Genomic DNA, 23,908 nt, shown 5'->3' on the forward strand with positions numbered 1-23,908 from the left:
ACAAGAGGACCAGAAGTTGGCAACACGAGAACGGGGCCTTCTCTGCAGTGGCTCCCCGTCTGTGGAATGCTTTCCCCAGAGAAGTTCGGCTGGCACCTTCATTATACACCTTTAGGCGCCAGGCAAAAATGTTCCTCTTCAACCAGGCCTTAGGCTGATTGACACCTTACGCCCCTTTTAAGCGTGTTTGTAGGAGGGGGAGTTATTTGTTTGTGTCCCCCTCTTCGTTTTTTATCATGTATTTTGTGTTTTTATATACTATATTTTTATGTTGTGAACAGCCCTGAGATCTCTGGTTGAAGTGTGGTATACAAATTTAATAAATAAAATAAAATAAATGTTCTGCTAGGGCATCTGAAGTGCCAGGTACATCCACTGCCTTTTCCCCTACACCACAATTACCGTATTTTTCGTTCTATAGGACGCACATTTCCCCCTCCAAAAACTAAGGGGAAATGTTTGTGCGTCCTATAGAGCGAATGCAGGCTGCGCCGCTAAGCCCAAAGCCAGAACAGGAAGACGGAGCACTGCGGAGCGCTCCGTCTCACTGTTCTGGCTTGGGAACAGCCTTGTTAGCTTCTGCAGGACAGCGGGGTGAAGGCACCCCTCTGCCCTGCAGAGGTTTGCGCGCAGCCCTCCCCAAGCTAGAGCAGCGAGACGGAGCCCTCCGTCTCGCTGTTCTGGCTTGGGAACAGCCTTGCTAGCTTCTGCAGGACAGCGGGGTGAAGGCACCCCGCTGCCCTGCAGAGGTTTGCGCGCAGCCCTCCCCAGAGTCTCGCTGCTCTAGCTTGGGGAGGGCTGCACTCAAACCTCTGCAGGGCAGCGGGGTGCCTTCACCCCGCTGTCCTGCAGAAGCTAGCAAGGCTGTTCCCAAGCCAGAACAGCGAGACGGAGGGCTCCGTCTCGCTGCTCTAGCTTGGGGAGGGCTGCGCGCAAACCTCTGCAGGGCAGCGGGGTGCCTTCACCCCGCTGTCCTGCAGAAGCTAGCAAGGCTGTTCCCAAGCCAGAACAGCGAGATGGAGGGCTCCGTCTCGCTGCTCTAGCTTGGGGAGGGCTGCGCGCAAACCTCTGCAGGGCAGCGGGGTGCCTTCACCCCGCTGTCCTGCAGAAGCTAGCAAGGCTGTTCCCAAGCCAGAACAGCGAGACGGAGGGCTCCCTCTCGCTGCTCTAGCTTGGGGACGGCTGCGCGCAAACCTCTGCAGGGCAGCGGGGTGCCTTCACCCCGTGCAAACCTGTGCAGGGCAGCGGGGCGCTGCGCTCCAAAGGCTTCAGGGATCTTTGAGGCTGGCGGTGGGGGAAAGCAGCGCTTCCCCCCACCGCCAGCCCCACAAGCTCTGGTGAATGTACCTTGTACGCACCTTGTTTTGGAGGGGGAGAACAAGAAAAAAAAATATTTTTCCCTGTTCTCCCCCTCCTATGATCCGGTGCGTCCTATGGTCCGGTGCGTCCAATGGAGCGAAAAATACGGTAGTAACTTGGGCCTCCTTATGGCTAGCATAGCGGGAGGCAAATACAGTAGTGAGGAACACCTGGAATATTGAGCCAGGCAGGGTCCCGTTCAAACCCTTGTTTCTTTAAGGACCTCAATTTGAACACCTCAAATACCCCCTTGTGAGGTCTAACATATTCTTGAGGTTGTGGAAGGCCCCAGATTTAAATTAACACAGATTGTGTAGTGTTTCTGTGCCCTTCCACCATTTGTTTTCTGTTTTTCCTCTGTCGGCATTACCTTGATTTTCACCCCTATCACTCAAGAAGCTTTTGATGTAGATCTCTTGTATTTTTGCCAACTCCCGTGTAGGTTTAAAAAAAGCCCCCTCTGTCTCCTTTGTTTCTGACCACTGAGATGCTATGATTTAATCCAACCCGTTACAAAGAGAGCACAACAGAACGCAACCAGACGGGAAACTTTGATCTTCAGTCTGAAATGTGTGCTTTCGTTTTGCTGCGTGGAACCCCTCACAACCCTCTGCCGGCAAAGATATTGCAAATCGGGTCCTCCCTTAAATGTATTGTGGTGAGACCTGGAAAACCGACACCCTGTGTTGTGGGTGGGTACATTTGGACAGCCACAACACCCTATTGGTAGGTTCCTCGAAGCTGGGTGCAATCTGGCCAATGGGACGCAGTCCAAACGGTTTAAGGGATCTATTTATGCCCATGCACATGACCCAGAGCTTCCTCTTTTGGCACGTGCATTTAGAACACCCGCCCACCTCTCCCTACTTTTAGGGCTTTGCGCTTGACCTTGCTATGCCGTCGTGTGTCGTCTGTTGTTGGGACAGGGGCACGGCAGGAATTTTCCCCACTTGGCTGATTGGCTGTTGCCATTTGGGTTTCTCCTGCCGCATAGCAAATTGTCACAACTAGTAAGGTTGCGGATAGGCTCTGGTTCAGGTGATAGGGATGGGAGAACGCTCTCGCCATTCCTATGTGAAGGGTATTCTGTTAAAGGAATCCAGGGACTCGATGGTTTGGTCAACCCCTGAGAGGGGATTGTGCCCGTGCCTGAGTCCAGGGGTGGCAGAGTTAGCCCGTGCCCGGCTTTCCGCTTATCCAGGTGTTCACCCTTAGCTGACCTATGCTGGAACTCTGGGTCAGCACTACCTGCATGGCAGGGAGCTAGTCCAACCAGAGCCTATGCAACCAGTCACTTTCAGTAATCAATAAAGTTGTGGCCTAAATTCTGCCAAAAAACCAAAACCAAAATTTGACTCATGTGTGAATTTATTTAGGGGGGGGGGTCTGGGTCTGAACATGCAAATAGTATTGATTGTAGGGCATAATGCCCTTCAGGGTTTTACTATTTCCACTTCACTTAATAAAACCTTTCGCTAAGGTGGCAGAACACAACACAACTTGCATAGCTTTCAAAACTGCCATGAAAATATTATTATTTTTTAAAAAGGTGCACTACACAGCTTGGTGCGCTCTCTCTCTCTCTCTCTCTCTCTCTCTCAACACATCCTCTGTGGGAATGGGATAGATAATATTACCAGGCTGGGTTCAGCCAAAGTGCAAACTGATTGTAGCATGGGATTTCAAACGGCAAAGCCACTTGCCTTTTCTCATTTATGAAAGCAATCAGTTTCTCGTCCTTTCCCTCGAAGCTGTCTTCTGAAACGATGAGCACGTCACACCCTGTCGGGAACAAGGCACTTAATTTCCCCCAAAATGTAAGAAGTTGGTGATGCTCAGCACTCATGTTGTGCTTTCAAGTGCTCGTGTAATTTAGCTTATCCAGGCTTCCTCAAACTCGCCCCCCCCAGATGTTTTTGGCCTACAACTCCCATGATCCCTAGCTAGCGGGACCAGTGGTCAGGGATGATGGGAATTGTAGTCTCAAAACATCTGAAGGGCCGAATTTGAGGAAGCCTGGCTTATGCAATAATGGCTACTAGTCATGATGGTTGCACACTACCTACAGGATCAGAGACAGCATGCTTCTGAATACATAGGGCAGGCATGGCTAAATTTGGCCCTCCAGATGTTTTGGGACTACAACTCCCGTCATCTCTAGCTAACAGGACCAGTGATCAGGGATGATGGGAATTATAGTCCCAAAACATCTGGAGGGCCAAGTTTGGCCATGCCTGAATAGGGGGAAATAGTGGGAGAGGACTGTTGCTTTTGGGTTTATTTATTTTTCTTTATTTCATAAAATTTATACACTGCTTGATTGTGACAACAGCAACAGTTCCCCAAAGCGGTTTATCATAGACAACTTTCTGTTGCTGAACTAAATAGTTCGTGTAGACTGGTCCACCAGGAATGCCTTTAATGTTCTTAGATTCTGGAAGGTATGTCACAGCTGAAGCTCAACCAACCCAGACTTCCTTCTCTGTGTGCCCTCTCTGAGGGAGGTGTGGTGGACGGCAGCCAGAGAACAGGCCTTTTTAGTGGTGGCTCCCCACTTATGGAACACTCTCCTAAGGGAGGCCTTCCTGGTACCATCATTGCCTACTTTTAGTGCCAGGCAAAACCGTTTCTTTTCAGCCAGGATTTTGGCCTTTGACTTGGAGAGTTTTAGATAGTGCGGCCTCCTTTTAGTGCGTAGGATGTGTTAGACCATATTTTATATACATGAATGTTTTTTTAGCTTTTATTTTGCTTTGTTTTATGTTGGCTTTAATTAAAGGAAGTCACTTTGAGTTTACCTTTTGTAAAAAAGCAACTAATAAGTGCAACAATAGTAAACAGCTCACCTAAGGTCGCCCAGCATATGCATACAAAGGTGAGACTCCAATTGAGGATTTCTAATTCATGATTAAGAAACTGCATGTATCCTGCTAAATGGATCCACTATCACAAGGATTTCTGCTTGTGCAGTGGAAATTTGCCTCCCCGCTGCAAACCTCTGTGCTCACTCCTGATTTGCTCCGGAGGGTTGGAATCTTGCTCCTTTTGAAAGAGGGACATTTTTGTTGGGGGGGGGGGTCACCTGTCCGTCTATTTAAATTGTATGAAAAAGATAATGAGGTGTTAGAATGAGCCCATCACTTGACTATAAATGTCTTTTTCTCTTAATGCAAGGATGACTCTGAGTTTGAGGGTTCCTTTCAAGTCTCCAGGAAGCACAGACTTACCCCCCCCCCCCAGTTGTGAGAGATTTGGCACCACAATGCCAGTGGCATCTTCTAGTAGTAGGAGTTTGATAGTTATATACATATTCTGGCAGAGGCAGGCCACCACATGCAAAATTCTAAAGTGCTATACAGTGGTACCCCACAAGACGAACGCCTCGCAAGACGGAAAACCCGCTAGACGAAAGGGTTTTCCGTTTTGGAGGCGCTTCGCAAAACGAATTTCCCTATGGGCTTGCTTCGCAAGACGACAGCCCATAGGGAAATCTCTGGGACAGCGGGGAAGCGCAGCGCGTCTTCCCCACTGTCCTCGGACCTCCTCCCGCCGCCCGGCTTCGGAACGAATCTCCGATGCCGGGCAGGGGGGCAGGAACGCCTCCTCCCGCCGCCCGGCATCGGATGGCTTTCCTGAAGACTTGGGGTGGGAGGAGGGTTTTCCTTCCCACCGCCAACATTCAGAATGCTGTTCTGAATGTTGGCGGTGGGGGGGAAAAACCCTCCTCCCACGCAAGCCCCGGGAACAGAGGGAAAGCGCTGCGCGCCTTCCCCTCTGTTCCCGTACCTGTCCTGAAGGCTTGCGGTGGGGAGAAAAGCCCTTCTCCGCACCGCCAGCCTGGCAAGCAGTTTCCCTAGGAACGCATTAATTGATTTTCAATGCATTCCTATGGGAAACCGTGCTTCGCAAGACGAAAAACTCGCAAGAAGAAAAAACTTGCGGAACCAATTAATTTCGTCTTGCGAGGCACCACTGTAATGTTAGTGTGGGACTCCTGTATTCCCTTTAAAAAGTGTGTGTGTGTGTGTGTGTGTCTGTGTGTATAAAACTATATATATAGCACCAACTTTCTTCTTCCCCTGCTATGAGTGATGCTGTGGGCAAAATTTAGGGTTGCTAGGGGCCAGGGAAAAAATCATTTAGGAGCCAGATGCAGTCTTTAAGCAACTGCTTGGCCACCCATTTGTATTACAGTGGTACCTCGGGTTAAGTACTTAATTCATTCTGGAGGTCTGTTCTTAACCTGAAACTGTTCTTAACCTGAAGCACCACTTTAGCTAATGGGGTCTCCTGCTGCCACTGCGCCTCCAGAGCACGATTTCTGTTCTTGTCCTGAAGCAAAGTTCTTAACCTGAGGTAATATTTCTGGGTTAGCGGAGTCTGTAACCTGAAGCGTATGTAACCTGAAGCGTATATACCACTGTACATTTAAAAATAATTGTGCCCCTTTTCTCAGGATGTTTTTATGGAGTGCGTAGTGTGAATCTGTGTTCTGACTCTCCTGAATTGAGGACTGCACAGTAGTCTCTTAAGTTTTAAGGGCTCCCAGGCATAGTACCATTACAAACAGCTACGCTGATTTTGGCTGGGTGCCTGGACATGTTCATTCATGAAAATGATATTTTAAAATACAACTTTCAATTACTTTCTTCCAGCACAACAGTTACGCTTGGATTCTTTCTGTTCTTTCTCCTTAACCCCCCAAACAGCTTTTTTTGTGGGTCAGTGCTGCTCAGTGTAGAGGGGCCATGAATACAAAATCATTTCTCTCTTAGCCTGTCTTCAAGCAGAGCTTTGTCCTGATCTTAATGCTGTGGAAATATAGTGCTAAGGTTGAGAGATAAGTCTGTCCTTCCTGCTGGCATGAAATTTGAATCATCGGATGTCTTCTACAGAGTCTGGACCAGTTATGGATCCAGCCCTTAGGCTGAATACCAATCACACCCTTGGTTTAGCATTGCATGCAACCATTGGCTTTTTTTTAACTGAGCCTAGAAATTGGGGGTGGCGTTGCTGTTGCATCTGTAATATCTCATTAAAGCATTTATATTCTATGCGTTAGGTAAAAGAGCTCTCAGAGCAATTTATAAAAATCAGTGGGAAGACATTGTTGCCTTACCCGGACCAAGATAAGTGTAGCTATGGCCATGGTACCTAAAGGCAAGGTGAAGTGGACCACAGTCTCCAATCCGTTCTAACATATGATCATATATTGTGGGCATCCATCAATGGAGTGCCCTTCCAGGGGTGAAATCAGATGGTTGCATTAGCAGCACCGAAGTGACCTCCCTGGGGCGCAAGCGTAGGCAGTGTGTTTGGAGGTCCTGGGCTGCCCAGATAACAAGACCCATCACTCGACCTCGCTGATGTGGTCCAAAGGAAAATAGAGCAATACGTTTGGCACCAGCCTGGCTGCAGGAGTTGCTGGAAGAAGGCATACAAGGCACCATTCAACCGTCTTGGGGACTCCCCTGTGGATTTCTGTAGGGTTTGCTCCTTAGCCTTTCCTTCTCTCAGAGATATCCTGCAAGGCAGCGGAGACTTGGGATCAAAGGTAGGCATCCTAGCCCAGAAGAAGCACGACATGTCCCCTACAAGAGGCACTCCTCTTCCCTTAACACCCCATACACCCCTGATAGTATCTGTTGTTGTTTAGTCGTTTAGTCGTGTCCGACTCTTCGTGACCCCATGGACCAGAGCACGCCAGGCACTTCTGTCTTCCACTGCCTCCCACAGTTTGGTCAAACTCATGCTGGTAGCTTCGAGAACACTATCCAACCATCTCATCCTCTGTCGTCCCCTTCTCCTTGTGCCCTCCATCTTTCCCAACATCAGGGTCTTTTCCAGGGAGTCTTCTCTTCTCATGAGATGGCCAAAGTATTGGAGCCTCAGCTTCACGGTCTGTCCTTCCAGTGAGCACTCAGGGCTGATTTCCTTCAGAATGGATAGGTTTGATCTTCTTGCAGTCCATGGGACTCTCAAGAGTCTCTTCCAGCACCATAATTCAAAAGCATCAATTCTTTGGCGATCAGCCTTCTTTATGGTCCAGCTCTCACTTCCATACATCACTACTGGGAAAACCATAGCTTTAACTATACAGACCTTTGTTGGCAAGGTAATGTCTCTGCTTTTTAAGATGCTGTCTAGGTTTGTCATTGCTTTTCTCCCAAGAAGCAGGCGTCTTTTAATTTCGTGGCTGCTGTCACCATCTGCAGTGATCATGGAGCCCAAGAAAGTAAAATCTCTCACTGCCTCCATTTCTTCCCCTTCTATTTATCTAGTCAGCCATTATATCCTGAAACACTTCCCTATGATGCTATTCTGCTTCAGTTGACTTGCTGAAAAAGAAAACCCAACCCATGTTTGTATTTTGTTTACTTCAGGCTGTTAACATTTCTAAAAAAATAAAAATAAAAATGCAATTAAATGTGTTTGTTCACCTTGCACGTCGACCTCACAAGGAGGAACAATTGTGGCCACAGTTCCCCTTTTCTATGAATTCCTGACGTACGCACTGCATGAAGATTTGGCTTGTACCGCTTGTGGAAAGGCTGGAATCGGGGAGCGGGGTGGGGAATCAGTGACCAACAACATAAGGTACTTATTACAGGCTTTTCTTAGTAATTTTTGAGAGCCAGCATTTGGGTGCCTGGGAATGCTTGTGTGTTTTTCCTTGTTAAGATGACCTCATAAACCAAAACCTCCTCTTGTGACATTAGCATTTTGGGATCTCTTGTGTTTGCTGAGTTCCAGATCTTGACGGAGGTACCAGAACGTGCCAACTTATTTTTCTACGGTATCAAATTTAATAATCTCTGTCATTTTAAATCTGTGTTCTACGGGAAACACAGCATTCATTTCTGTATTCATTCATTTCTGTGGTGTAGTAGAGAGCTTTTATTGCAGCTTTTGAGTAATCCACACACACCCTTTGGTATAGAAGAGGAATGGAAGGCATACTAAACCCAAGTCAACCATGCCTGAAACCCCATGAACCTCCTTGGCAGTGGTACCTCGGTTGTCAATTTGACTTCCGAAACGTTTGACAACCAAGGTGCAAAGAGCGGTCAGCAATTTCAATTGAGAAAATTGAGAAAAACACAGCGGAAATGATTCAGCTTCCAAAAAGCATTTACTTCCGGGTTTTCGGTGTTCATAAACCAAAACATTGGCTTCTGAGATGCTCGAAAACCAAGGTACCACCGTACATCAGACAAATTCTTCGGGTGACCTTACCTTTGGGCAAGTAGCAATTGGAGAAAGGGCCTTTCCCATGGCACTACCCAAATTATTGAACTCTATCTAACTTGGCCACATTTCTTTTTGTTGGTATAGTTTTATTTTTGTTTGTGTACTTGGCATGATTTTAGGCACCTGCCAAAGTTAGTCCTATTCTTCTGCCCAACCTTTAATGATATTCCACGATATCGAGCACATTTTGATTTTGCTGCTTTATCTTGGGCCTTTAAATCTAGTGGAGCACCGATTTCTCTGCTGTCTTCATTAGGTGTTGTAATTTTGTGGTAAAAAGTCGGCTGTGCCACAATGTCTATGTGTAAATTATCAGTAAGGATACAATTGATCTCCCCAGAAGTTGCTGTTTCCAAAGTACCGGTACATGGTTTGAATAAACCAACAAGTTTCTAAATATCGATCCTGGATTTGCGTGTGTTTGGGGAGCGGGACGAAGCAACAGAGAACAGCGAGAGAGAGATTTTTTTCACAATTAGTTATTAGGGTGTTTTTATAGTCTGGTCTTCTGAGTAAGAATCTGACAGATGGTGAAACAACAGACCAGTCAGCACTTTGAGGAGGGACTGACGTGTTCCCATTTCAGAATCCAAACTTACTCACTTAGAAAATCCTGCTTTGGGAAAATTACATATCTACTTGTGCAGAGAAATGCCCTGAATATGCAATGTTAACTTTCTGGTAAGCTGGAAATCCCTGTGGCTGTAGTAGGGAGGTTTTTGCACATTACTGATGAGGAGGAATAGCGTGGCTGAAAATAGTTCCCAAGAACCACTGCTGGAGCTCTTCAAGGAATTGTAGTAGGATTAGACCAAGCTGCCTATCTGGCGCTTGATTATAGGTTCACCTTTTGCACGTATTTTTGGAAAAGGATGCACAAATAAGCTCACATTTAAATTGTACATGTGTTTGCATGTACTTCTTTACATAAAATACATGCTTTTCAATGCATTCCCCCACAAACTATGCATTTTGTACTTTATCCCTTATGTGAAATTTATAGTTTTGTATGTTTTTTGCATGCCATGAATTGCAATCCGTAGAAGGGCGTAATCGGAGAGTTGTCTTCCAGTCCGCAAGCAAGTTTGGAAGCATCACATTGGGTTCGCCCAGTGCAAAAACGAGAACAGATTCCTCCCCATCCCTAATTTGTAGTATATCTTTTCAGGGTTTGCTTTTGCTATATAATACTGAGTGTTACAAGTAAGTTGTAAAGCATGGTCGTGAAACCTATTGCAGAGAGGTCTCATTGACGGTGTTTGTGTGTGTCGTTCTTGTTCCATATGGACAAGGTACTCTGATGGTAATTGATTTTAAGATTAATGACTGACATGTTAGCCTCTTTTCCCCCAGTTCAACCGACAGCTTTAAGCACCAGCTATCAAAATATCTCCAACAGTTCATTTGGTATGTTAAGTAGAAGGCGATTATAACAGATAAAAATTACCCACCAAATTCAAATTATTTGTGGGTGAGGCGGGGAGAATAGCTGTATTAAACTTTGCTCCAGACAGTCGTCTTGCCCTTGTATCCCACAATTAGCACTGAAATACATCACTGCTCAAACACTAAAAACTTAATTACTCTAAAACAACTGCAGTTCTGGGAGTCTTAAGTATAATGATGCTTCTTCTCTTTAAATATTTATATGCTTTAAACCAAACAACTACAACCACAACGAACCCAGCTTCAATCTCACAAATGGGGAATTTTGGGGACAGATGGAATGACTATTTAGATTTCCTATCTAGAGAGATTGCTAGTAATAAATGTAGTGGGAACAATCATAGCAGTTGGCCAGAAATCATATTTTTTTATAAAACATGTTCTTAGTGAATATGCAGTGCAATATATTTTAAACAGGCATCTGGGTATACTTTATGCGCGCATATATATATATATATATATATATATATATTCTGCACCAAGCTAAACCAAAATCAATATCAGGAAAAGCTTGATTTTGCAACTTGTGTTAATTATATGTGTGTTGGTGAGATTCTACTAGTGTTAAACATGTGAAGGAGTAAAGGACAATCTTTTCCCTAAATTCTTCATTTTTGGCTTGCTTCAGAGTTTAAACCAAGGTTAGGGCCTTTTCAGCGTGGATGCTGTATGGAAATACATTTTTTCCACAACCTACTCTTCTGTCTTTGAGGCCCCAAGTAAAAACTTTTATCTTCTTGTGCTTCCATCTAAGTCATACTTAGAGAAGAGCCAATGAAATAAATAGACACAACTACCGTCTTTGCTCGAATGTAATGCACACCTTTTTTGGCCAAATTTCGTCAAGAAAATTAGGGTGCTCATAGATTTGATGATGTATTAGATTTGTGTAAATATGGTAACTTAAGTCCGTCGATTTCCAGTAGACTGATTTGTCATGCTGATTTAGTCAGATATACTTTCAGCTGTGAGTGTTTGTTACCAACTATATATATATATATATATATATATATATATATATGCCAAAAGGTTAAGAGATGGTTGTTTATCCACATATTAGCAAAGCCTATTTTGGTGCCATGAGGGCTAGTATCTTGCTTTATGCGTCATAAAGCAAAGGTTCTAGTCCTTTAACATTTAAAGGTGAGAACAAAAAAAGCAGAGGTTCCTGGGATACTTAATGTTTATTTATTCAGAAATCAATCCAGCTGAATCCATTGAGTCTTAGGACTCAGCTACATTGGCAAAGAAAAAGTGCTTTATATGCGTTGTTTATGCATTCTGACACTGTGACACCAGATGGCGCTGTGGAGTTCCGTTTTTGCTAGCCCGATTTGTCATACAAAGTTTGCAACGCATTTAACTGAAATGCTTCTTTGATGTGTCTAAATCCAGCCTTACGCTCTACTAAGCCTGTGGAAGGTTACAGACTTAATCATAATTTAGCCGGTGTCTTCATATACAGCTTGCTCTTCGGAAATAGCTGACTCAATAGTCAGTGGAATAGTTCAGTCAGTAGTGTAAGATTCTTAATCTCAGGGTTCTGGGTTCGAATCCCACACTGGACAATAGATTTCTGCATTGTTGTGGGTTGGACTAGATGATCCTCAAGGTCCTTTCCAATTCTATGAATTATTTCAGGAATTTTGCCACTTCTCGTCTGAGAAGTTGGTGAATCGGAATTATAGTTGGCTAAAAATCTTTATGCGCCCCCTTGCCCAGATTATCCGGAGCTTTGGGCTGGGCTGTCACCAATATGCTGATGACACTCAGCTCTATCTGCTGATGGATGGCCACACCGACTCGGCCCCGAACACACTGACCAGATGCTTGGAAGCTGTGGTTGGATGGTTTTGTGGGAGCCGATTGAAACTAAATCCTTCGAAGACAGAGGTCCTATGGCTAGGTCGGGATGGCATGGGGATGAGGGACCAACCCCCTTCTCTTGCGGGGGCCCAATTAGTGCCATTGCCTTCCGTTAAGAGTTTGGGTGTAATCCTTGACGCCTCCCTTTCCATGGAGGCGCAAGTTACAAGAACAGCCAAGGCGACATTATTCCACCTTCGCCGCATCAAGCAGTTGGTCCCTTACCTTTCCCGCCCCGACCTGGCCACAGTGATCCATGCGACGGTCATCTCCAGGCTTGACTACTGTAATTCGCTCTACGTGGGGCTGCCCTTGAAGCTGTCCCAGAAACTCCAGCGGGTACAGAATGCTGCAGCGAGGCTCCTCACGGGGTCTCTGCCATGGGAGCATATTCACCCAGTGCTTTTCAAGCTGCACTGGCTCCCGGTGGAGTACAGGGTCAGATTTCAGGTGCTGCTTTTGACCTTTAAAGCCCTTCATGGCCTAGGACCCTCGTACCTACGGGACCGCCTCTCCGGTATGCCCCACGGAGAGCCTCAAGGTCCATAAATAGCAACACCCTAGTGGTCCCAGGCCCTAAGGAAGTTAGATTGGCTTCAACCAGAGCCAGGGCCTTTTCAACTCTGGCTCCGGTCTGGTGGAACGCTCTGCCTCATGAGACCAGGGCCCTGCAGGATCTGATTTCTTTCCGCAGGGCCTGTAAGACAGAGTTGTTCCGCCTGGCCTTTGGCTTGGAACCAATTTGATTCCCTCCCTCCCTCTCTTTCTTTTTTCTTTTCCTTCTCCTCCTGCGATGAGGCTACATTTTAATATTTTAATGTTCCATTATTTTAATGTTGTATTTTATTTTTGTTTTTAAGTTGTATTCATTCATCTTGTTTTTATTATTGCTTGTAAGCCGCTCTGAGCCCGGCTTTGGCTGGGGAGGGCGGGGTATAAATAAAAAATATTATTATTATTATTATTATTATTATTATTAAAAATGTCGTATTCCAAACTGATGCATATTTTTTCACATGTATTTCAGATCCAGAATGCTAATGATGTTTTAATAGCCCCACTGGAGAAATTTCGCAAGGAACAAATAGGTGCAGCAAAAGTAAGTTGTTTCTGAATATTGTTATTCACGGTCACTGCTTCATTTTGTGGTTTCTGTCCCTGGTACTAGACTTAATGTGATTTTTTTGTTGTAAACATCACTTGTAAGCTGCTTTCAGAGCCTCTCGGGACTATAAAACAGGATATAAGTATTCCAAAACAAATTAATCAGCCCCACAGCTAAACTGTACTGCATGATGAAGCCATGAATACTCATCACTGGGAGCGCAGTTTATAGTGGACTTGGTGCTGCTCATATATACAAGTTTTTCCCCAGCGTCCACACAAGGACACCCTCATCAAAAAATAAAAAAATTATGATGTTATGTTCCCACTTGGTGTTTCAGGGGGAAATCAGCGAAGTAAAGGAATCGGCAACAGTCTTTAATTAATGCCCATTGTTGTGAGATATCTTGATGTAATATACCTTCTCTAGATATGAACTATGATTTTTCATCTGCAGGCAGCCACTTCTAACCAGGCAAAGGGCCTTCTCGGTAGTGGCGCCTGCCCTGTGAAACGCCCTCCCATCAGATGTCAAGGAAATAAGCAACTGTCCTACTTTTAACAGACAGGCAGCCCTGTTTAGGGAAGTTTTTAATGTTTAATGCTGTATTATGTTCTTAATTTGGGACGCGGGTGGCGCTGTGGGTTAAACCACAGAGCCTAGGACTTGCCGATCAGATTCTGGTTCGCCAGAAGATTCGCCAGGACATGAAGCCATGTTTTAAAGCGGACTGTGACTTCCTGAACGTGTATCTCTGCTTATGTAGAGCGAAGTGGCTGCATGTGGACGTACACTGCTTGGTTTATTAAGTCATGATATGATAGCCTGGACCCAACTACTATGAATATTATAAATCTCTGCAGTACGTCTCTGAATGTGAACAAGCATTGGAAGCCGCCTGTTATTGTGTATTAGATTGTGCGGGAGTTTTCCACACTTGAGCTTCCAGCTATTTTTGGACTAAAACTCCCATCATCGCTAGCTAGCAGGACCAGTGGTCAGGGATGATGGGAACTGTAGTCCAAAAGCAGCTGGAGAGCCAAGTTTGGGGAACCCTGGATTATTCCAGTGTGTTCAAGGTGGGGGGGGGGTGTCTGCATCTGCCCCTCCCTGAGTTGCTGTAAAATAAAAGTGACATGTTCATTGGAGGTGAGAGGTTTGCAAAGTAGCTGTGAATGAATCCGGCATTTTGACAGAAGCATAGGCCGGCATTAAATTATTGTTTAGAATGCTGTTCGAGTGATGCTGAAGTTCGTGGGAAGTCGGCAGTGTTTGGGTGAACGGTTCTGATGTGGTTTCCAAAACGGAGGAGGAAACCCTCCAAGTTACGAAACTTTTTCAGCGATATAAACAGCTTGCGTTCCCAGGATTTTCATAGCCCCGCGGCTCTCTCCAGCTTTCCATTCTTAGAATCCTCACCCCATAATATTTAATAGATACTCTATAGTTGCTCTGCTATTTTGGGAAGGATGTTTAAAAACATCAACTTAGAAATATTAATTTCAATAAACACACACAGGGACAGTAAAATAAAACAATTTCTGACATTTTTGGAAGTCTTAATACAGAGGAGCTAAAGGATTTCAGGACGAACTTCATTTGCAGAAAATAAGAACCTTTTACTGTGTTGGTTATGTAACTGTCCTGTGGAATGAAAATGTCATGGAGCAAGTTTAAATAGTTTTGGAATGTTACAAGCATCTATGATGGGGGACACCTGGCTTACTCGTAAGACGCATGAAAAGGATCTTGGGGTCTTAGTGGACCAGAAGCTTAATATGAGTCAACTGTGTGTTGCAGCAACAACAAAAGCTAATGCTATTCTAGGCTGCATCAGCAGTCCAGTGTCTCTATTACCATTCTATCCAGCCCTGATCAGACCACACCTGAAATATTGGGTCCAGTTCTGAGCGCCACAATTTAAGAAGGATATTGGCAAGCTGGAACGTGTGCAGAGGAGGGCAACCAAAATGATCAAGGGCCTTGAAACCAAGCCCTATGAGGGACAGGACAGTTGAGGGTGTTGGGTATGTTTTACATGGAAAAGAGAAGAGTGAGAGGAGCTATGATAGCCATCTTCAGATATTTCAAGGGCTGTTACATGGAAGATGGAACAAGCTTGTTCTCTCCTGCTCTGGAGGGCAAGACTCGCACCAATGGCTTCAACTTACAAGAGAGGAGATTCTGAGATCTTCCTGACAGTAGGAGCTGTTTTGACAGTGGAATGGTCTCCCTCAGGAAGTTGTGGACTTTCCTTCCTTGGAGGTTTTTAAGCAGAGGTTGGATGGCCATCTGTCCTGGATGCTTTAGCTGAGATTCCTGCATTGCAGGGGGCTAGACCCTTGGGGATCCCTTCCATGATTCTGTGTAGGATTGGTCTCTGCAAATATAATTCTCTCTCTCTCTCCTCTACCTCCTACTCACACCCCAAGATTACACAAGCCCAGCTATACATTGTACGGGTCGCTAGGCAGTTTATTCCATTCGAGCTGTGAGGGGAAAGTGGGGGAGGGTGACCCCTATCATTTATTGCACAAATGACAGAAAAACGCAGAGTGAGCTAAGTGGGAAAGGATTTCAGGCACGAAGTCACTTTCCTTATTTGGTCAATGTGGTTTTGCTGGTCCCCAGCTGGTAATGTTGTTGAGATCACGGGTTGCTGTGCTGTCTTCATTTAGGCGAAAGCCTCCATCCTGTACAATAGTATTTAGCAATGTTTGCTGAAGTGCTCATCTCCCTCTTTATTGCTGCCAGTGTCAGATCAAAGAAGACGGAAGGGGCAAACCGACATGCTTTTTTTAAGACACTGAAGAAGGCTCCTTCTCTTTCCTCTAGCATTTACATCTGCCTCTCTGTTGGTCTTGGCAAAGCAAGAGACAAATCTGTTTGTTGCTCTGTTGATTTGGCTCCGCGTCGCATTGATGTGGCATTTCAGAGTGTTCTGAGCACTCTGTGTACATTATCCTTGCTGCGATCTTTCCACCAGTCCCGTAAGATAAGTCCATCCCATTATCTTCAGTTTGCAGATTGGGGCAGGGAGGAGAACTGTAGTGTTCTCTGCCTTAAACTGTGTAGTGAATTCGCAGCAGGAGTGACATTTCAGATAGGGACCCCTTGGTTTTATTTACATGGAACCTTTATAAGAGCGATAAACATTACAAACTTAAAGCAAAAAATGCATTCGAACGTGTAAGATTGCCGTAAAATACCACCAGCCAAATACTGTCAGTGAATAGACTTGTCTCTCTGGGAAAGCCTGAAGAAGCAAATGTTTTGAGCAGTATTCAATAGAAGACAAAATGCTGTGTTCGTCAGTTATGGGAAGTGTGTTCTGCAGGAAAGCATTCCGCTGTGCTAAAAGACCCTAGTCGCACAACTGTGGAACAAATACCCGTTGCGTCACAAGAAAGACCCTCAGAGAGGACAGCAGGGAATGTAGGGAACAAGGTGATTCCTCAGATATATTGATTTGCAACTCAGCTTCTTTAACTGCGCTGCTAACACCAGCTCTCCCAGAGTCTCTGACATAGTGTGGCCTGCAGTCCTATTAATACTGTAGAATAATTCAATACCAAGGTAAAATCTGCAGCCACATGAATATATCTTGATTTCTTGCCTACTTAAAGCTTCTGTCTTGGTTTAAACCCAGGGCTCAGCATGTAAATGATCAGACCGTTGTCCCAGTTCATTCAGTGAAACACTGTACATTGACCGGAAACAATTCTCCAGGATTTGATGCAGGGGGTCTTTCGCAGTCATTCTTTGAACAAATGTTGACTGATGGAGGTGAGGTGGCAAAGAAGAAGGCTTCTTTAACATCTTTCTGGGAAAATCAGAAATCAGGAGGATCAAAACTTCAATAGAAAATGGGACAAATATAGACTGTATTTAAAAGACCACTGTAAACATTTGAACTCTTTGACATAGCTTTCAGTAACTTTTGCAAAGTCACAAAGACTTTGAACACTCTGGAGGATTATAATTTGGATTAACTATAATATGCAGTTGATTAAGATATCTAAAGGACCCATGGAGGGGAGGAGGGAAGTCCTAAGATTCAGAAGAATCTTGTTTGATCTTGAAATTCTAATGTGTTAAATGTGAAATTTATCTTGTAAAACTAATACAGTGTTACCTCAGGTTAAGAACTTAATTCATTCTGGAGGTCCGTTCGTTCTCATCCTGAAGCAAAGTTCTTAACTGAGGTACTATTTCTAGGTTAGCGGAGTCTGTAACCTGAAGCGTCTGTAACCCGAGCTACCACTGTAAAAATTATTTCTTTAAAAATGAATTTCACAAAAGAGATGTTAAAAACAACATCTTTTTAAAAAGATCTTTATTTTGCCTTTTGATCTGATATTGGGCAGAACAGCTGACCGGCTTCATTTTAGATGATTTGCAAACGTGTCTCAAAACCCCTGCATGTTTTTCCCCCCAGCAAATTTCTGGGGCTGGGTGATGAAGCCTGTTAAACGTCCTTCGGTTGGTCTCAATTCTTGCCTTACGTTGTCAAGAGTTGAACTCCCATCAGCCACAACTAGCACAGCCAATGGTCAGGGAAGATGGGAGCTTAGAGTCCTTGTGGGGAACAGGGAATATACTCTTCCAGGGCTTCACAAGTGTTCCTAGGCAGGGAGGTATAGCTTTTTCTGGTGCTCATTTCGCAGACAAGCCCAGTGATGGAGAGTTTCAGCTTAGATCAGTTGTTGTGCTGCCAGCTGAGCCTCCTGCTTTCCCTGAGCTTAGTCTGGGAAACCAGCAACTAGCTTGAACTATGCGCCCTGCCCTAATCTTGGCTGCCCAGTCCCTGATAGCGTTCTGGGGAATCACTTGGAGTTCCACAAAGGGTTTGAGAATTGCACATCTCCACTAAGAGGTAGGAGGCACCAGACCCTGAAAATGAATGGACCTAAGTGCGTCCATTTCTTTGCCAGGGCCAAAAAAGTGAGTGCTGTTGTTTCAGAACAACCCTGCTCTAGAATCTGCCGACAGTTGCTTAGCCAGCCTAAGGGAAGGCCTGCGTGTCCCTGGTTAGCCTTTGGTTTAAGCCACCTTTTCCCATCAGTAAACAGGAAGAACATTGTAAACAGTTCTTGAGCATGAGATTTATTTTCTCATAAGATGCTTCTGGCCGTCCAACTGGGAAGGTCTGTGCCGAGATGTTGCTTGATAGTTGCTGGGAAAAAGTTGTTTTAGCAGATGCTGTTTTTTAAAGTATGTTTGTTTCTCCATCTGCTGTTAGCCCTTCTGAATATTATAAAAAAGAGAGTCTGAATCTGTAAATAAACATCAAAACACTTGGATTTAAAAGAAATATTGTGTAGCAGAAAGTGGAGAAGACGGATGTTATCGTGGGCTTGAATGTCTTAAATAACTTTTTTTATGTTAACTGGAAGATGTAAAATAGGAAGTCCTCTATTTTTATTTATTGCTTCTTTCCCCTTTGTCTTTTTTTTCCTCTTTCCTTTTCTTCTCTCTCTTTCCTTTCTTCTTGCTGCTTCTTTCTTTTTTTAACCCCCCTTCATTTTTTTCTCTTTCTTCCTTGGCGTCCTCTGTTTGGGGCCTTTATTAGCGTCCAACAATTGTACACTCACAGTGGTGGTATAGGGTTGAAGGAGGGACCATGGTTAAGAGGCAGGGATATGTTGGCCTCCCAGATGAATTTTCATGAGAATTCTTATAAAAGCCACAAACTGATTTGCAAAACTGAATTTAAGATTGGCTATCCCTAGATCGTAAGGGAGTTATTGGTTAGTTTCTCGTCTTGTTTTGATTATGTACTGTGTTGTTGTTTTTAACTTGCGTTTTTATATTGCTAACTGTCCCCAGATCTACGAATGAAGGGCGGTACAGTGGTACCTCGGGTTACATACGCTTCAGGTTACAGACTCTGCTAACCCAGAAATATTACCTTGGGTTAAGAACTTTGCTTCAGGATGAGAACAGAAATCGTGCTCCGGCAGCGCAGCAGCAGCAGGAGGCCCCATTAGCTAAAGTGGTGCTTCAGGTTAAGAACAGTTTCAGGTTAAGAACGGACCTCCAGAACAAAATAAGTACGTAGCCAGAGGTACCACTGTACATAAATTTAGTAAGTAATAAATAATTATTATACAGGGTAAAACCTTGTGCTAAGTCAAACCATTGTTCCAGCTATATTGTCTGCACTGATTGGCAGTGAGTCTCCAGGTCTCTGTCTTTCCCTGTCTAACGTGGAAATGCTGGGGCTGAATCCTGGGACCTCCTGCATGCAAAAAATATATTTTAAAAAATCACTCTACCCCTGAGCTATAATCCTTCCTGAATTAATGATGGCCAGGGCCTCTCAGGTGGGCAGAACCTGGCCAGCCTTAGCAAAGTCCTGCTGCACCTCCGCCTGACAAAGAGACCCTTCCCAGATCCCGAAGCGGACATCTTCTACGAGTTCTGGAGACGGTCTCCTTGCAAGCCAGAAGCTTTGCTGAGGCCTCCTGGCTAACAGCTGACATGCAGGAGAGCCGCCCTACCCCTCCTGCTGGTAAAGGTAAAGGTAAAGGACCCCTCCTGAAGCTGAGGCTCCAATACTTCGGCCACCTGATGAGAAGAGAAGACTCCCTGGAAAAGACCCTGATGTTGGGAAAGATGGAGGGCACAAGGAGAAGGGGACGACAGAGCACGAGATGGTTGGACAGTGTTCTCGAAGCTACAAACATGAGTCTGACCAAACTGCAGGAGGCAGTGGAAGACAGGAGGGCCTGGCATGCTCTGGTCCATGGGGTCACGAAGAGTCGGACACAACTAAACGACTAAACAACAACAACAAAAGACCCCTGGATGGTTAAGTCCAGTCAAAGGCGCCTATGGGGTTGTGCTGCTCATCTCGCTTTCAGGCCGAGGGAGCCGATGTTTGTCCACAAACAGCTTTCCGGGTCATGTGGCCAGCATGACTGAACCACTTCTGGCGCAACGGGACACTGTGACAGAAGCCAGAGCGCACGGAAACGTCATTTACCTTCCCACCACAGTGGTACCTATTTATTTACTTGCACTGGTGTGCTTTTGAACTGCTAGGTTGGCAGGAGGTAGGACAGAACAACGGGAGCTCACCCCGTCATGGGGATTCAAACCGCCGACCTTCTGATCGGCAAGCCCCAAAAGGCTCAGTGGTTTAGACCACAGCGCCACCCGCATTCTCCTGCTTGTGCAGGCTTCCTTGAATAAGTCTTCCAGCACCTCAGCTGAGCAAGTCTCCAGCTCACGTGTGGCGGAGGGGAAGGGGCTCGGCTGAGGTGCGGAAGGCTCCCAGTACTCAGCTGAGCAAGTGCCCACCCCATGCTAACACCCCTCCTTCTAGAAATAGTGGAAGAACGTTGCCTCGGGAGAGTGAGGAAAATTCTCAGGGATGATTCACACCCAGGTCGGCACTTTCTTGACCTCCTGCCATCGGGCAGAAGATATAGAAGCATGATTAGTCGCACCAACAGGGTAAAGAACAGCTTCTATCCGTGGGCTGTTAGGCTGCTGAATGAAAAGATAACAACAGGGCAACTGACTTTTGGGTTTGGTGTGTGTGTGTCAGTAAACGAGGGGAATTAAGACTAAGAGAGCTGAGTGGGGGGTGCTGGTGTAATCTCACTGTATACAAGTTGTACAAGTGACAATAAAGTATTTCAATTTCAAAGAAAGGCACCGGTAATGGCTAGGTCTGACAACAGCCATAAGCCATTACAGTTAAACGAAACCACCATATTTTGAGACGAGCATCTCTGGACCAGACAGTGGGAACAAATGGCAGAAAACGTTTGCCTTCTTTCCCTCTTCAAGATTTCAGTAGTGTCTGTCTGCTCTCATGCTGTTAGAACCAGAACTTTAAATCAGATGAACCTTTGGTCTTAGTCAAGCAAAGCAGCTCTTAGGATGAATTGTCCAAGGGATATATACACACTTTGACATTTCATTAAACACACTCGAAGAGGATGAATAAAGAAGGGAACCAGACTCCACTCCTCTGGCTGTTCGTTTTCAAAACAGGATACTGTTTCAAGTAACATGCTGAAACAATTAAGAAAATCAAAAGAAGGGAAGAAAACCTTTAAGAAATATTACATTTCTGAAAGCTACTCTTCGCATGGATCGCAGTATGGAAAAATATTACAGGGCATTATCTAAAGTTTTCTTCCTTATTGGAAGGGGGAAGCCGTATTTCAAGCTGTTTGTTTCAAAGATATGACAGAAAATGCAGAAAAGTAGAATTTTAGAAATATTTTTTACATCTCTGATGTGTTATTTCTGGCAGGAAGCGTTTTTGCAGTTGTCACACCAAAGATTTAAGTAATATTTCAAAAAGTGCATATTTTGCTATTAGATTATCTGCCTATTTTTCATATGGTGCACTGCACTTCTGTAAGTTCTATTGACTATATCCTGGGTTTTGTTTCTGAATTCACATTCTAAATGTAATCCCTCCTTAACTGACTCTTCAGAATTGGCTAGCTGTTCTGAGATGTACCTTCAGAATCATTAGGAAGATGAAGGTACTTCTAAATAATCAGCAACCAAGTCTGTTTTGTATTGTCCCAAAACTAAGCAGTCTTTGTTCAAAGCCCATTTTTACTGGTCTTGACAATTAAATAAAAAGGTTAGACTTCACTCTCAGTTCTTAAAACAATCAAAATCAGGACCCCAGCAATGGAGAGCTTCAGGGCTACTTTTCTCCATGGAACTCTGCACATGCTCTGAAGCCCAGATTCTATGATAGTAGGTAAAAGGTAACCACGTAAGTTAGATCACATTTTGATTTGATGTGCAAGTTTCTTTACATGTGGCTCCTTTCTCATTCTCTTCCCCACCCTGACCCCCTCCCTTTTCCCAAAATAAAATTCTTTATTTGTTGACATTTGGCTTTAAAGGGCAGTTTTCTGGAATTTCTCACTTAATCTTCCTGACATTCTAGACCGTGAAGTTGTTAAGCCACTCCTTTTGTGTTCTAAGGTTATATATTTCACAAGGCAAGAGTTGGGCTTTGAGTGGGGGGTAAATCTAAAACTTCTTACTGTTTCAAAGTCTCTATAGCTAGGCTTAAGAAGAGGGGAGCTTGTCCGTTGGGGTGATAAATTGTCCAGATAGCTGGGCTGCCTAAGGCCTCATCAGGAGATTTGCCAGACTGGTGGCAACATCTCATAATTTTGTACGGATGAACCTTCACAAAGAAGGGATCAGTCACAGTCTTCATGTGATCCCCTCAAGGATAAAAGCAGAGTTCTATTGGATAAGAGAAATGGTCTAGTTGGCTAAGCAGATGCTTATGGGAAACACACAAGCAATGGAATGAAAGCAACAGCCCACTCCCAGTTTTCACCATCAGCCAATAGTGTTATACTGCCTATGTTGTTGTTTAGCCGTGTCCAACTCTTCGTGACCCCATGGACCAGAGCACGCCAGGTACTCCTGTCCTCCACTGCTTCACGCAGTTTGGTCAAACTCATGTTGGTATCTTCAAGAACACTGTCCAACTATCTCGTCCTCTGTCGTCCCCTTCTCCTTGTGCCCTCAATCTTTCCCAACATCAGGGTTTTTTCCAGGGAGTCTTCTCTTCTCATGAGGTGGCCAAAGTATTGGAGCCTCAGCTTCAGGATCTGTCCCTCCAGTGAGCACTCAGGGCTGATCTCCTTAAGAATGTATAGGTTTGATCTTCTTGCAGTCCATGGGACTCTCAAGAGTCTCCTCCAGCACCATAATTCAAAAGCATCAATTCTTCGGCGATCAGCCTTCTTTATGGTTCAGCTCTCACTTCCATACATCACTACTGGGGAAAACATAGCTTTAATTATACGGACCTTTGTTGGCAAGGTGATGTCTCTGCTTTTTAAGATGCTGTCTAGGTTTGTCATTGCTTTTCTCCCAAGAAGCAGGCATCTTTTAATTTCGTGACTACTGTCACCATCTGCAGTGATCATGGAGCCCAAGAAAGTAAATTCTCTCACTGCCTCCATTTCTTCCCCTTCTATTTGCCAGGAGGTGATGAGACCAGTGGCCATGATCTTAGGTTTTTTTTTTATGTTGAGCTGCCTATAATTTTCCTATATCTATCATGACTGCATGAAATAGACAAATTCATGAGGATCAAGTCTAATCCTCTTTGAAAGTCATCTAAGCTAGGGGCTGTAATGTTTCTGGGCCCATTTGAGATAGATAGATGATAAGAATGAGGAAATGGACAACTTTATAATCAGCAGATGAATCCCACAGTTTGTACAGACAACTGGCCATCTGTCACGGATATTTCCATTGCGATTCCCGCATTTCAGGGGGCAAGACTAGATGACCCCTGGGTCCTCTTCCAACTCTACCATTCTCTAATTCTATGGTTGAAGCATCGTTTTTGCTTTAGCAACACCAAGGTCAGTGTGTTCACATGGGCCGGAGGAGTTGGAAAGCATTCCTTTACTCTTGTTATAAGAATAATAATATTTTATTGTTCATACCCCGCCCATCTGGCTGGGTTTCCCCAGCCACAACTTGCTATGTCACCTGGAACCAGAGCTGTGATTAACATTAACTATGGTTAGTTTACACCAGGTTAGACTTTTTTTACTGAGTACAGTTTAACTGAGTACAGTTAATGTTAACCACGGTCTGTCCATCAAAACACAGCTGAGCTAAAACTGAAATTCTCCCAGTCATGCAACAGGGAAGGGGCTTGCTGTGGCTTTTTCCTGCGCATGCATGTTGTGCTAAGCCATGGTTTAGTGCAGGGATCAGCAGACTTTTTCAGCAGGGGGCCGGTCCACTGTCCCTCAGACCTTGTGGAGGGCCGAACTATATTTTTTTTTGGAGGGGGGAATGAAAAAATTCCTATGCCCCACAAAGCGTGTTCTCCTTCATGGAGAGCACGTGTTGCGGTGG

The 23,908-nt window shown here is 44.8% G+C and overlaps 1 protein-coding gene across 1 annotated transcript in view; it reads left to right on the plus strand.

The window, feature by feature from the left end:
• Positions 1–23,908, plus strand: part of ARHGAP42 (Rho GTPase activating protein 42) — a 177,062-nt gene that overhangs the window by 74,045 nt on the left and 79,109 nt on the right. Inside the window, exon 4 of the mRNA XM_081001917.1 lies at positions 12,950–13,021. Coding sequence (XP_080858043.1) covers positions 12,950–13,021 — 72 coding nt within the window. The remainder of the gene's footprint in view (positions 1–12,949; positions 13,022–23,908) is intronic.

This window comes from Podarcis pityusensis, assembly GCF_964106645.2.
Source record: "Podarcis pityusensis genome assembly, chromosome: 4".
Lineage (NCBI taxonomy): Eukaryota > Metazoa > Chordata > Lepidosauria > Squamata > Lacertidae > Podarcis > Podarcis pityusensis.